General features: G+C 42.7%; 1 protein-coding gene across 2 annotated transcripts in view; it reads left to right on the top strand.

Annotated features, from left to right (window-relative positions):
- Positions 1 to 6,914, top strand: part of WDR44 (WD repeat domain 44) — a 108,238-nt gene extending 101,324 nt beyond the window's left edge. The window contains exons 20-21 of one of the 2 annotated variants that reach the window (XM_069746932.1): positions 2,212 to 2,330; positions 4,676 to 6,914. In XM_069746932.1, coding sequence (XP_069603033.1) covers positions 2,212 to 2,306 — 95 coding nt within the window. In that variant the 3' untranslated portion in view covers positions 2,307 to 2,330; positions 4,676 to 6,914. Of the gene's footprint in view, positions 1 to 2,211; positions 2,884 to 4,675 lie in introns of those variants that run through there. The other variant, XM_069746931.1, reaches the window with a different exon arrangement.
- Positions 6,915 to 13,878: the final 6,964 nt, after the last annotated feature.

Raw genomic sequence — 13,878 nt, forward strand, 5'->3', positions numbered from 1 at the left:
CCCTTCCCATGTATATGTTACCTTGGGAGCGTGGGTTACTGATCATGCACCTTACACAGCGTGTGCTGGCTGTGTTTTACAGCTGTGTCCTGGCTCTAACAGCAGCAACCACAGCGAGCTCCAGTCGCTGCTGCTGCTCTAGAGATCAGGGCCGATCACGCAACGCTGTACGTAGAGAACCTGTCGGCACCATTTCAGAATGGAAAGATGAAGCTGTAATGGCTCAGCAATACTGATTAAATTGGAACCTTTGGTGAAGCAATCCACATTATAGTTCTCTAATCACCATTTGACGTTTTCTGCTAATTAGGGCCGGTCTGTGCACTGGGTCTTCTCCCTGTCTGCGATTGCTCGGCCCCTTCGCCTGCCTCCGGTCTGTGACAGACACTAAATTTCCTCCACAAAAGTGGACAGTTTTGGTTCTTAATTTATTCCTGCTGCTCCCATGAGTATAAAGAAAAGAGAATAAAAGAGTTTAATAATAATAAAAAAAACAAAAAAAACAAAACATTTGGTGTTTGCCACCTTATAAAAGTTCAGTCTATGAAAATCTAAATTGAACCCATAAGATAAAATCTGTATGGGGGATGAGAGGGGGGAAATAAAGCATCTAATCTGGGGTTTTTTTGATCTGTCGTCCACCGATCAAAGCCACATACCCAGCACTGATAGTAATAATAACCACATCTTACCACGCAAAAAATAAACCTCACACCGCTCCATCGATGGATGAGTTAGAAAGAGGACTGGTCGCGGAAGATATGGACACAAATCAATTACACAATTCTTTTTTTAAAGCACTAAAATAAAAACTGTTCAGGCAACGTCATTCTCCAGGTCAGTACGATTATGGCAAGATTTGTATATATTTTTTTCCTCACAATGAACCTCCCTGAATGCCCAACTATGATGTGCTGATTCTTAATGACTATCCTGCACAATAGCGACAATCCCCCCCTCCGCCTGTGCAGGCAATCGGACTAATGTGTGACCACAAGCACTGGAAATATTAGGGTACAAGTCTGTAGTCACTCTTTGTGAATTCTCACAGCAAGCACATCGCACACTGTCAGGATTCTCCTTGCGGTCACATGCCGACTAGACATGTGCAGCCTCATTCAATGCAAGTTTATGGAGCGAGGCTAGACATGTCTAGTTGGAATGAAGCCAGAAGTATACATATCACTTACTTGCTTTCACCTGACCCGACGCTAGCACTGGAGAATTTTTACAGTGCGCGCTTGCTGTGACAATTCACAAGTATACAGACACAAATTTGCAGTTGCAGAGAGTAACTGCAGACTTGTACCCCAAGGTCGGACAACCCCTTTGAAAGAATCAAAAGAACACTATGGTGCGCCATAATCAGAGCGTAACTGCGATATCTACACATGTTCTGTAGAGAAAAGTGGTTGTAAATCTAGTCAGTACATGGCCACCACTAAGCGGTTATAGCTTAGCGCAAAAACATTTTGCAACATTGAGTTCTATCTGTACTTGCGCACAAATTTTGTGACTTTTGATGTTGTTACATTAGCTATGGCCAATTCTGCAAAGTTTCCAATAATGCGCGACCACCAAATTCATCATAATTTATGTCACAAAAGTACATGTTGTACTCCAGTGCACAGTTCACCAAAATGGAGAACAAAACACCGGTCTTGATGGATCAGTGCCCAAACATGCGCTTGCTTTTTTTTTTTTTTTTAAATCCCATTAACCTGCAGATATGGGATTAATAGCGTTCTGAAGCTACCCAGCGGCTACACTGAGAGCCCCGCTGCCAGGAGGAAATGCCGGCTGTCAGTCAGTGCCGGTGGCGCGGTTGTAGCTGCCACTCACTATGCACTGAGCGATGTCTGAAGCCATGCCGGCCAGCACTGAAAGCCTGATGCTGCCCGGAGGAATAAAGTTAATTTGCTTCAGACAGCGGGGCTCTCGGTGCGGGCACCAGGCAGCTTCACAATCTTATTAACCTACAGATTGACCCGATACCTGAAAGTTAACAGCATTTTGTTAACATCTTTCCTTTAACAGGGAGTCCGTCAGCCCAAACTGACATATAAACTATAAAAATTGCAGGTTTGGGCCCCGATTCATTTTTTTACATGACCGATTCCCTTGTAAATATCTGCAGTGATACTGGAAGGACTGTGTAGCACAGAACTTGAATATTATGGATTTTATTTATACTGTATTTGTCTTTTCCAGGTGCTTTGAAGTCTGATCACACAGAAGTGCTGCTGTCTGCAGATTTTACCGGCGCGATCAAGGTGTTCATCAACAGGAAGAAAAATCTATCTTAATGTGAACTGTGACAGAATCAGCCTGTAGGTTAATGGCCTCCACTCCTAGTATAATAAGCCACAAAGCTGCCCGTCAGATATTACTGCAGCAGACGCCCACACAGGAGCATACAGCTGGATGGCGCACTCTTGGTCTCACCACTTTACCTCTCTGAAGCAACTTCCAGTAAAAGTTGTGCTGCTTATTCCCCCCTGACGCTCGCCCACACTGCCATTCTGCACCTTCTTTTTATATCTGTAATTTAAATAAATTCATTGAGCGCGTAATTGTTTAACATAAGATAGGAATATTCTACAGCGACATCCTCTTTCTGCATCCTGGGTAGATTCCTTACAACCCCACTCCAGAGTTTTTTTTTTTTTTTTTATTTAATTGCTGGAGTGGTGTATATATTTATATATTTTTGCACACGCTCATTAGACGCTTCGATACAAGATGGGGTCAGAGTGCGTTCTCATTGTTGCTAATGGACATATGTTGTTTCTTAAAACAGGACGTTAGTCTTAAAAAAGCTGCAGTGGACAGTGTGAAAGTTGTAAGATTTTCATTTTTTTTTTTGTGAAACACTACCCCCCCCTCCCCCCCAAAAAAAAAAAAAATGACACCAAAGCCTGTTTTAAATAATGGGTCATCATTTTCTGATGACCTTCAGCAGTACAGACCGCCCCGAAGTCTGTGTTCGAGCTACAATAAAGTAAGCAGTGTCTTTTTGATGAGTTTTTGGAGCAGAAAAACTATTCCAAAAACTCAGTGTGAACAGACCCTTGGTTCCATACAGCAAGGTCCTTAGTGATCTGCACGATAAATCCTTCATTGTCTCTTATTGTGGGAAGAAGCTGCCCACGTACAGCTGCCTTTATCCAAGTGAAAAGGACGATGTTCTGATGCCCCATGTAGCCCAGGGACAAGATTTGTTCAGTTTTGAGACCATGTTTTCCGTCTCTCATATAACAACTTTAAAGGTCAATTAAGATTAAAATATATATTTTTTTATAGCTTACTCTTCCAAAGACCCCATCAGTATCGCATTCTCTAGCACAATTAGCCAATATGACACATATTAGAGAAACGCAGAAGGCCTCGTAGGAAAAAAAAATCAGCTTTATTACATCCATATGTTTTACGTATTGATTTGATCATGAAATCCACACATCATGACAAAACAAGATGAGACACTTTCACCAGCTACAGAAGCATGCGTGTATGTACAGTTACCACAAGGGGGCAGAAGAGTATAAATAAAATCACTGAAAGCGTAGAGCAGAAAACTGCTGGTAAAAATAAAGAACCTCCCCATAAGGATATTGCCAATGTGCAGACCTGGTCAAAATTAGACTGGAGATATACATTTTATTTCTTCTTATTATTTTTTAATGCATGTAATTGAGACAAAAAAATAATTTTTTTGCAGTTTGGTTTCATTAAAAATGTTGCACCGTTTGGCTTTTACAGTCTCTGTTGTTTGCTTACGCATTCAATTATGATGTGGGCTGTGCTCATATATCAGCAGAAAGGAGCTAAAAAAAAAAAAAGTCAGATGGAGATAACAAGACTCCTGATGGATTCCCTTGTGATCCATTCTGCCAGTGCAACACAGAAGGCAAAGGGGGAATAATTCTTAATGAAACCCAATTCCAAAAATTATTTTTAGCTTAAGAAAAAAAGAGAAAAAATACATGCATTTAAGTAAGAAAAAAAATAGACCCAGAAGTGGACAAACCCTTTAAACTACAGAAAGAACTCTGAATACTCAATGTGGCAAGAAGTGCATTGTCTGTTCTCCACTCATTTATTTGTACACTGCTGCCCCCTTGTGAACAATTGTATGTATTCCAGGTATCTTATTTTGCTTTGTCTTCCGTCATTGTTTGCTGCCGTATGGATTTTATCATGTATGTGTGTAATATATAAGTAATAGAAAATATATATATATATATATATATATATATATATATATATATATATATATATACATACATACATAATGCTTAGAACTCCTATATGGCCTTGTGCTTATTATGTATAGAGATATAACGTAACATTTATGGAATGTTGGACTATTTTTTCCATACTCCCATATATTAGGTTAAATATATTCAGGTATCACAGGTCCGCTTGCTCAGAACGATAATGTATTCCCATAGTCTAGCCGATGTCCCAGAAATCTCAGATGTGAGCAGAGCCCGGGATAGATAATGGAACAAATATGTCCTGTCTGGTTATTCTGCTGCATTAATATCTTTCCAATTATATTCCGGCAGGCAAAAAAAAAATCTCCCATGAATCCCTATGACCGGCCGCTAAAAAGAATGAGCTGGAGTATTTGGTTTGGATAATTGCTGAATGTAACCTTTCCTTTATCCTTCAGGGCGCCATCATCCGCGTAACGTCCGGGGTTATGGCGTAGTAACCTGTCCCTCTGTAGAGGTTGTGCGGATCTCACGTGTGTATCATTGGTAGCTTCTAACGATCCACAAGTCTAGATCTTTGTTGTGGACACAACGAACAGCGGGCAGACAGCGCCATTTCGTCATAGCCTTCATCTTCACCACCACGCCGAGCTTTCTGGTGTCCTGAGGTCAACGCCCGCATAAAATCCTGACTCTGTGGATCTCTGCTGTCAAAAAAACATTCTCTAGTTTATATCACAAAAAAAGTTGAGGACATTTTTTTCAAATTCTTTCCTTTCTATATTTAGTCCATGTTTGGTTTTACATTATCTTACACTCCTTCCACCTCCAGAGCTGCTTTCGTAATTCTGCATATTGCCCTTATGTTCTGTGCACATGGCTGTGTTATGGCTATATGTCGGCGTTTAGGAGCCATAGTATGTCAAGCATGGGATTGGATCTCATCGGCACAAGGTCTGATCTCATTCATGGCAATAAATAAGACCCCGGCTACGCAGAGCGGTAATACAGCAATGTGCAAGAAGTGTATGGGCATGTGCACACTTAAGTATTTGGTGCAGAAAACCACTTCTGCATTTCTTGGCAGGAAAAACACAGCCTAAATAGGCGCGTTTTTATCACTTTTTTATGTGTTTTTGCTGCAGATTTTTCCCTACTAATTAGGGTGGGTCAAATTTGCAGCAGAAGCACTGAAAGAATTTACTTTAAATCTGCAAATCAAAAATAAGTAACGCGTGCATGAGACTTCGGTATTCCCATTAACATTGTTCAGGTTTTGTAAGACGAAATCTGTAGAGGGAAAAAAAAGCGACAACTCTGCAACGTGTGCATAGGCCCTTAAAGGATGTGTCCAGACTTAGGACAAAAGTCTGCAGTCACTTCATGGAACTGCAAACTGATGAATTGTGACTGTGTTACACAATTTCCCAGTATTGCCGAGGTGAGCAACTGCATGTATGTGATTTGCAGTCTTGCGGTCACATGCCGACTAGACTCGGAGAATTAAGACTAGTCTGTCCATGACTTCAAATTACATACTTGTGGTCACGCGGCCGTCCGCTCGCAGCGGTGATACCGGGGAATCGTGACCGTGTTCTGCGTTACGCGCTGCCGCAATTCAGCAGTCTGTGGTTAAGGAACGTTGTGAGATTTTGTTTGGCTGCTGCCAGAATCTAAAAGACAATCATCCAAGAATGTATCAAATAATTTTTTTCTTCTGGGGGGGATTCCAAGCAGCTGTGCTGCTCCTGTGGTTTATGTTGGGAATTGCAGCTCAGCACCATTAGTTTGGATATGATTGAGCTGGAGAACCAGACTTGGAATATTTGTATAGGTGGTGTAGATTCTGGGGTAACAAATGTAACCGTCTCATCAGCTTCGTTCCGCTGGACAGTGCTCGATAAAAGGCAAAATGCGAAACTTGGCTCTGGAGGAAGAAGAAGAAGAAACCCACCACCTTAATAATTTGTGTGTTGACTATGTTTAAAACAACTTCATTTTTTATGTAGAATTTGAATACTGTTCCTAAGCAGAGTTCTCCTTTAATGTTGATTATACGGGACACCGTCTATCCTGCCGATCATCACCGCTTTTACCGTCATGCGATATCAACCCACTTACCTAAAACTTTTTGCACCTTTTTACTTTCCTCAGATATTCTCTTGGTGGTACCTCTACTTGGAATAAAATTTAACATGTTTCGAAATGGGTCAACACATTGTACAAAAATAATTGAATCCGCAGAATTTGGTAGTCGCCACTTGCTCAGTCTCCTTTTCTGTTGTGAAAATTTTGCTTGATTGGTGACACTTGCTTTGCACACCCGGGCACAATATATCCGTGTAAAGTGTAGATGAAAAACTCATTCCTTACCTTTATGATCAAGAGAGACGAGATGATGACTTTACTTCTAGGGGATTCTTGTTTTTGAGTTTTGTTTTTCCCCTTTCTGCTTTCGTATTTGTGCCCCCCTTCAATCCCAATTGTGCTTTAAAACAAGAAAACAAATGAGAAAAACTTGTTTACATTTTTTAACTATTGTAGTAAAGTTGAATCTTTTTCTGTTTAGATATTCTGAGTAATGAAAATGTATGTAAATATAATCACCAGGTACCAATGACGTAACAGAAAATGTTATTGATGGTTAAAAGTGTAACACAAAAATGAAATAAAATAAAAAAAAACTTCTCATTTAAAGTTTGTCAATGATGGTATGAAAGGGAAACAATAGTCTGGCCTCTGGTCAAGACTTGTTCTACCATGCAAGTTGATCTCCATTCCAGGGTTGGGCTCTGCGCCATTCCCCTAAAGCAGCAAAGGGCTGTGCTCCACAGAGGGATTCACTACTTGCCCAGCAAATCTTGCTGATCTCATCTTCCAAGGCCTTGTAAGGTCAACTTAGGCTACTTTCACACTTGCCTCGGTACGGGGCCGTCGCAGTGCGTCGGCCCGACGTACCGACGCACGTTGTGAAAATTGTGCACAACGTGGGCAGCAGATGCATTCGCTGCCCATTCTAAAGCTCGGGGAGGAGGGGGCGGAGTTCCGGCCGCACATGCGCGGTAGAAAATGGCGGACGCGACGTACGAAAAAAGCGTTACATTGAGCGTTTTTTCGTGCCGACGGTCCGCCAAAACACAACGGATCCAGTGCACGACGGACGCGACGTGTGGCCATACATCGTGATCCATCGGCAATACAAGTCTATGGGGGAAAAAAACGCATCTTGTGGGCACATTTGCAGGATCCGTTGTTTTCCAAAAACGACGGATTGCGACGTACGTCACACGATGCAAGTGTGAAAGAAGCCTTAGACACCTGTGTGTCTGATTATCCAGCCAGTGGGGTGTTCAGTTGCGGTTTGTTTGGAATTTGCCAATATCCACTTTCTTCTGCTACAATATTCTTACAAGCTTTTGTGGTTTCTGAAATTGTCATTTACTGCTCATCTGACCTGCTGATTAACCCATTGACTGTTGTAAGCATTGCAAACTGCTATTAAGGGACTGTTCACATTATGTTGCAATCATCTGTGTGAACTGTGATCTCTGCAATCTGCATCCACTGCTCTACAGACTTGCTCATCAATACTTCTTCTGGTTTAAGCATTATGAGCTATTTAGAGAGTGTTCACATTACACTGCAAACATCGTTGCTAAACTCATGTTTCTGTATTTTGCTTCTACTGCTACCAGCTGTTTAACGCATTGTCTGTTGTATGTGTTACGAACTGCTATCTAATAACTGTTTACATTAAGCTGCAATTATCTATGCAAAACTACAACTTTCATCTTCATAGTTACAAAGATTGAAAAAAGACAGTTACATCAAGTTCAACCTTTCTCGACCAGTTATAAATGTCTTCGTCTTGGTTCAGACCTGCCATTCAACCATTCACATGCTCTATAGTGTTTGTCTACACTTCTAGCTCTGCGGCTTCCTGGTGTTTAGTAAACGCCTGTTTGCTTGCTGTCCAGCATAGCCTGTTGTCCAAGTCTTCCAACACTTTCCCGTAACCCTCAGCCAATGTTGACCTGCAACTTGATGAAGCAGCCTCACCAGAATACTCAGACTATGAATCGCAAGAGTGCAGTGGCAGCAATACAGTTTCCACTGTATGCAGAGTATTTTTATGGACTGGTCATTCTACTTGCTGTGAGCCAGCAGGAGGTTGTCCAGACTGTGGAAGATCTCTCAGCCTGCGTGGATTCACTGCTTCAGGCTTACATGGCTTCTCCTCCCCACAGCATAATTCTTACCTGGGACATTCTGCTTGGGGAACATCTCCACATTGACCTACTCTTGCTCTTTTTGATAGAGATTTGTGAACCAATGCATTGTACACTTTAAGCTTTGTCCCCAGCTATTTTTTTCTAATTGGGTGAAAGTGGCATATATTTATTCTTTACCTGGAGGAGTTTTGACTTGGGTTGCACCATCCTTCATGACGGCCTACCATAGAGTGTTTGATGATCCAGGTCACGTTCACTCGGCCAGTGATTCCGTACTGTGACTTAAACAAAAGACTAACCCTTTGGGACCTTATGCCATATTGTTGTGTATTTTGCTGATTTGGCCTGGAACAATGATCCAGTGTGTACACAAAAAGCTGCCAATCAGAGATGTGGGCAAGGTTTTACAGAGCTCAGCATTCTGAGCACTGCTAGATCTACAGCAGAGAAAACTGATTTTTATCTAAATGTCAACATGGAGACCAGTAAATTACACCTCTCTGGAATAGGGGTCTCTGCTTTACATTCTGTGGCTCTTGGTGAACATAGCAAAAACCTGGTCCTCGATTCCCTTTAAACACTCACCCAACACGCATTATTTTAATCTTAAAGCTGTCCCTCTTGAGGATGCCACATGAATGCCTCCAGCCCAAATCTGTACTGCCAATAGTAACATTTGGTAGGTAGAAATTATTGGATGTGACCACCATTTTCTGGTCTTGATTACCTACATCGAAAGTTAACTTTTTGGCAACACTGAGAGAGAACATTTTCTTTATTAGCAGGACAATATCACACCAAAATATACAGCAAAAAAGTGGTTTGGTGTGAAAGATCTTGTTTGTGCCTAACCCTGTTGGGATGAGTTAGACCGCTGACTGCCAGCCGGGCATTCTCGCCCAGCATCAGTGCCCGGACTCACTAATGCCCTTTTAGCAGAATTGAAGTCAATCCCTGCAGCCATATCTTTAAATGTAATGGGAAGAACTCCCTGAAGATGACAGGTTGTGAAAATAATAAGGGGGAGGATCAACATCATTTCTTAAATAATTAATTACCATAATAGTGATTCAGAGCCATTAATCGAAGGTCATTTCTCGCACATGACTGCAAGATGAACTGGAAACGTACGAGCGAAGAAGCTGGAGGTTTGGAAGAGATTATATGTGATGAGATTACGGTAGAGGTATACTAATTAATATAATAAATATTAATCTCCCAACCCTTACATATCCAGCAGGAAATTGACACACTTAGGAAGCTGAAGGCAGATATAGGTGGATACTGCGGGGAGTATCCCTGCTGCACCATTCAGGCTGTGCCCTCTGTGGCTGCACCATTCAGGCCGTGCCCTCTGTGGCTGCACCATTCAGGCCGTGCCCTCTGTGGCTGCACCATTCAGGCCGTGCCCTCTGTGGCTGCACCATTCAGGCCGTGCCCTCTGTGGCTGCACCATTCAGGCCGTGCCCTCTGTGGCTGCACCATTCAGGCCGTGCCCTCTGTGGCTGCACCATTCAGGCCGTGCCCTCTGCAGCTATGCCCTCTGCGGCTGTGCCCTCTATGGCTGTACCCTCTACGACTGCCCTTTTCCCCCCCGAGACTTTTGCATAGCAAGTGGAAGGATGTCACTAGATTGCACCAGATATGCTGAGGTTGTGGGAGGGGGGCTAGTGGTAGTACTTTTATTATTACCCAGCTCACTATTCTGCATGGGGTGGGTGGAGGGGCACCAATACAGTGGAGGAATGTATAGTTTTGGAGGATCACTGAGGGGGGCTCATCATACAGACATGTATTAGATGCCACAATGAATGTCCTCTTCTGTCTTTCAGCGTTAGAAGCTATGCTAAAATAGATAAAGTATTATTTTTACTGAAGTTTAACTCAATTTCAGCAAGTAATGTTAGGGACACGGGGAAACTAGAAAATCTTTATGTACATGTTGTACAGCTAGATGCTGCACTTCACATTACATCAAAATCATCCTATATATTTGTCATGCCTCATACAGTGGCTTACTAATCTTTGATTCTGAAGTCTTAGGTTGTAATAAAATCAGGGTTTAAAATTAATAATTTGTTAAAAGAACATGTCATTAGGATGTAACACCCATAACTAATGCCATGAGTGTCAAAGGCATTGTCCAGGCTTGGGGCACAAGTCTGCAATCACTCTGTGACTGCAAACCTGTGAATCTTCACAGTGCACATTGCCAGGATTCTCTGGTGCTGGGCTCGGGTGGTCATGTGACTGCAAGTATGGGATTTGCGTACTTCCAAACATTCTGACTAGACGTGTCCGGCCCAGCTCAGATCAAGTCTAGTCTACTCAGCACATGACCTCATGTATGCAAATTGCATGCTTGCGGGCACGCACCATCCTGGCGTCTGCATCGTAGAATCCTGACCGGTCGCACACTGCGCGCTGTAAGTATTCACAAGTCTGCAGTCACAGAGATAGACTGCAGACTTGTTCACCAAGGCCGGACAACCCCTTAAAGCCCTTTTAATGCTTATTAAATTCTTACCTAGTTTGTAGAATTTGATTTGGAAGTTATAGAGAAATGCAGAATTCAGGCTTGCAGCTCTCCTGATTTTCTCCCTATTACCTGCCAGCTTCCGCTCTTTCACTGACAGGTCCTAATTGTCTCAGGGACTTTCCTTCCCTGCCTGAGATTTCGCGCAGGTTCTGGCATTGCCCACTTACTGCACAGTCACCTCACCAGTGGGAGGCGCATGTGCAGAAAGCTCCTGTTGACATTGTGAAAGACAGATTATCAATCAGCCAGACGTTCGATTTACTTGCACGAGTTCTTGGTTTTCACAGACAGCACTATTACCTAATGTAGTAAACAGAGTTGTTCACATGTACGTATATATTTCAGACTGAACAGTCCTCACAAAATCACGGAGACATGTCTGATATTGATCCCAGTCTCAGCTCAAACTCCAATGCAAGTCAATGAGTCCTTGAAGAATCGACAGGACTCTGAATGACTGCTTATTGTGAGAAGTTTGAGAAATCACCATCAGTTGGTTTTTTTCCTGTATGATAAATTATGAAACGGACCAAACTCTGATAAAACTGAACATTTTTTGTGAACGAGAAAAATCGCTGACATCTGAATGAGGCATAAAATGTCCAAATTAAGTTCTATTAACAAGGTATTTTAATAAAAAATTAAAGGGAATATAAACACATTGCATTAGTTAGGGGTGTAATATCCTGAGGACAGGTTTTTTTTCTTACTTTTAGGCATTCTGGTTTCTTTCATGATGAACAAGGTGAGGTGGTACTTTTTATACCAGATGGTGCGTTCCCTTTAAGAGTATAGGATACAACAGTCCCTACTGACAGTGGTACCTCCCCGAAGGACAACAGAAGGAATGCAAGCATATACTCATTACAGATCAACTTTACTTACAGGGAGGCAACAAGCTTGATAGTTAGAGGTTAACAGTTGGTATAAAGCAATAGACTGACACGAGCATCACTTTATTTTTGCTTCTAAGAGGCTGCTGGCAATCCCCTCAGCAGCACTTTCTTAACTCAGTCTCTATGTTGTCACATTCCAGTATAGCACACTTTCATAGTGCTGGTCATAGCCTCTCGCTTAGTCACCTTCCTTAGCAAAAATGCCCTGGATGAGGTCTTATCTGGCAATTGCACACTCTTCTTGCTGTGTTTCAGTCCATTACACAAAGGCACCAGTCTCTAGCTGTGTGCCTTTCCTCTTCACACTCCATCATCAGCACTCAGACTCCTCTTGGTGTGGCAATTCCGATGTCTGTCACGTCCCCCGCCATCCGCTTCCTGTACTGACTGTCAGCGCCGGCCGTAAAGCAGAGCACAGCGGTGACATCACCACCGTGCTCTGCTTTACGGCCGGTTCTGACACAGTCAGTGCGGGAAGCTGACGGCGGGGGACGAGACAGACATCGGAATGTGAGTATATACTGTTTTTTTTTTTTTTTTACTTTTACAATGGTAACCAGGGTAAATATCGGGTTACTAAGCGCGGTCCTGCGCTTAGTAACCCGATGTTTACCCTGGTTAACCGGGGACTTCGGCATGGTTGAAGACAGTTTCAACGATGCCGAAGTCTTTCCCCTGATCGTTGGTCGCTGGAGAGAGCTGTCTGTGTGACAGCTCCCCAGCGACCACACAACGATTTACCAACGATCACAGCCAGGTCGTATCGCTGGTCGTGATCGTTGGTAAGTCGTTTAGTGTAACGGTACCTTAAGTGGCAGAAAGATTCCTAATCTAAGGCAAGTGAGTGTATTCAGTAAATGTTATCTATACTAGATAAAAAGTGGAAGTATAGCCAGACCTGATGGTCATAGAGATGTAGACATGCATTTAAAAGGGTGTTGTGTTCTTTAAGCGTTGTGCCTGCTATCTGATCAGATGTTTCATCACTTCATTCAGTAAAGAAAAGTTCAGTTTTGCACTCTGGTCTCTTTCATTCATCTCTACTTTATTGGGTCATGGCCTGCCATGTCAAGCGGCAGTATGCGGTCTGCAGTGGTATATTGCTAAGGTAAAATCACACAGTACCAGCCAAGATCGCCCTTTTTCTGTAGCATAGCATGGTTCAGATGCTGGCTGGAGGCGGAAACACCTAGGAAAAGGTGTGACACGTCAGAGAATGGCCACCAGAAAAGAGGACCAGGAACAGTAAGTGCAGTGAAGGAAAGACCAGTGCCATTATGCTGTTGGAAGTGAAAGAAACCGTGTGAGACAAGCAGGTTCATCATTGGGAAACCAAGACCCTTCTTCCAGGGATTACAGAGTGAAGAAGATGACCTAGGCCTGCCTGGTCTGTATGCTGAGGCAGTGGAAGCCCATTCAGGAAATCCACAAAAGGCTAATTGAACTCTCCTGCCTGGATCGACAACTGGAGAGCAGCCCAAGTCCAGATTCCCTTTGACAACTGAAAGTGGCCAGGATAGATTCCATCATTCTGGGACAGCTTTGAGGAACAGTGCTGCCACAAAGAAATAATGAGGTTTGACCAGCAGAGGGGGTTTGGATTTATCCATGAACATGGTACTAGTCACGATATGTATGTCAATAGGACTGAGGTGAAAAAGTAATCTACCACGAAGACTATACTATCCCCTGATGAGCGGGTAACATTCCTGAAGCTTATAATAATAATAATAATAATAATTTTTATTTATATAGCGCCAACATATTCCGCAGCGCTTTACAAATTATAGAGGGGACTTGTACATACAATAGACACTACAGCATAACAGAAATACAGTTCAAAACAGATACCAAGAGGAGTGAGGGCCCTGCTCGTAAGCTTACAAACTATGAGGAAAAGGGGAGACACGAGAGGTGGATGGTAGAAGAGGGGACGGGAAGAAAAACATTAGACTCGAACAAAGACGACCCAGGAAAACATACTCAGAAGGGAG

Source organism: Ranitomeya imitator, chromosome 2, assembly GCF_032444005.1.
Source record: "Ranitomeya imitator isolate aRanImi1 chromosome 2, aRanImi1.pri, whole genome shotgun sequence".
Lineage (NCBI taxonomy): Eukaryota > Metazoa > Chordata > Amphibia > Anura > Dendrobatidae > Ranitomeya > Ranitomeya imitator.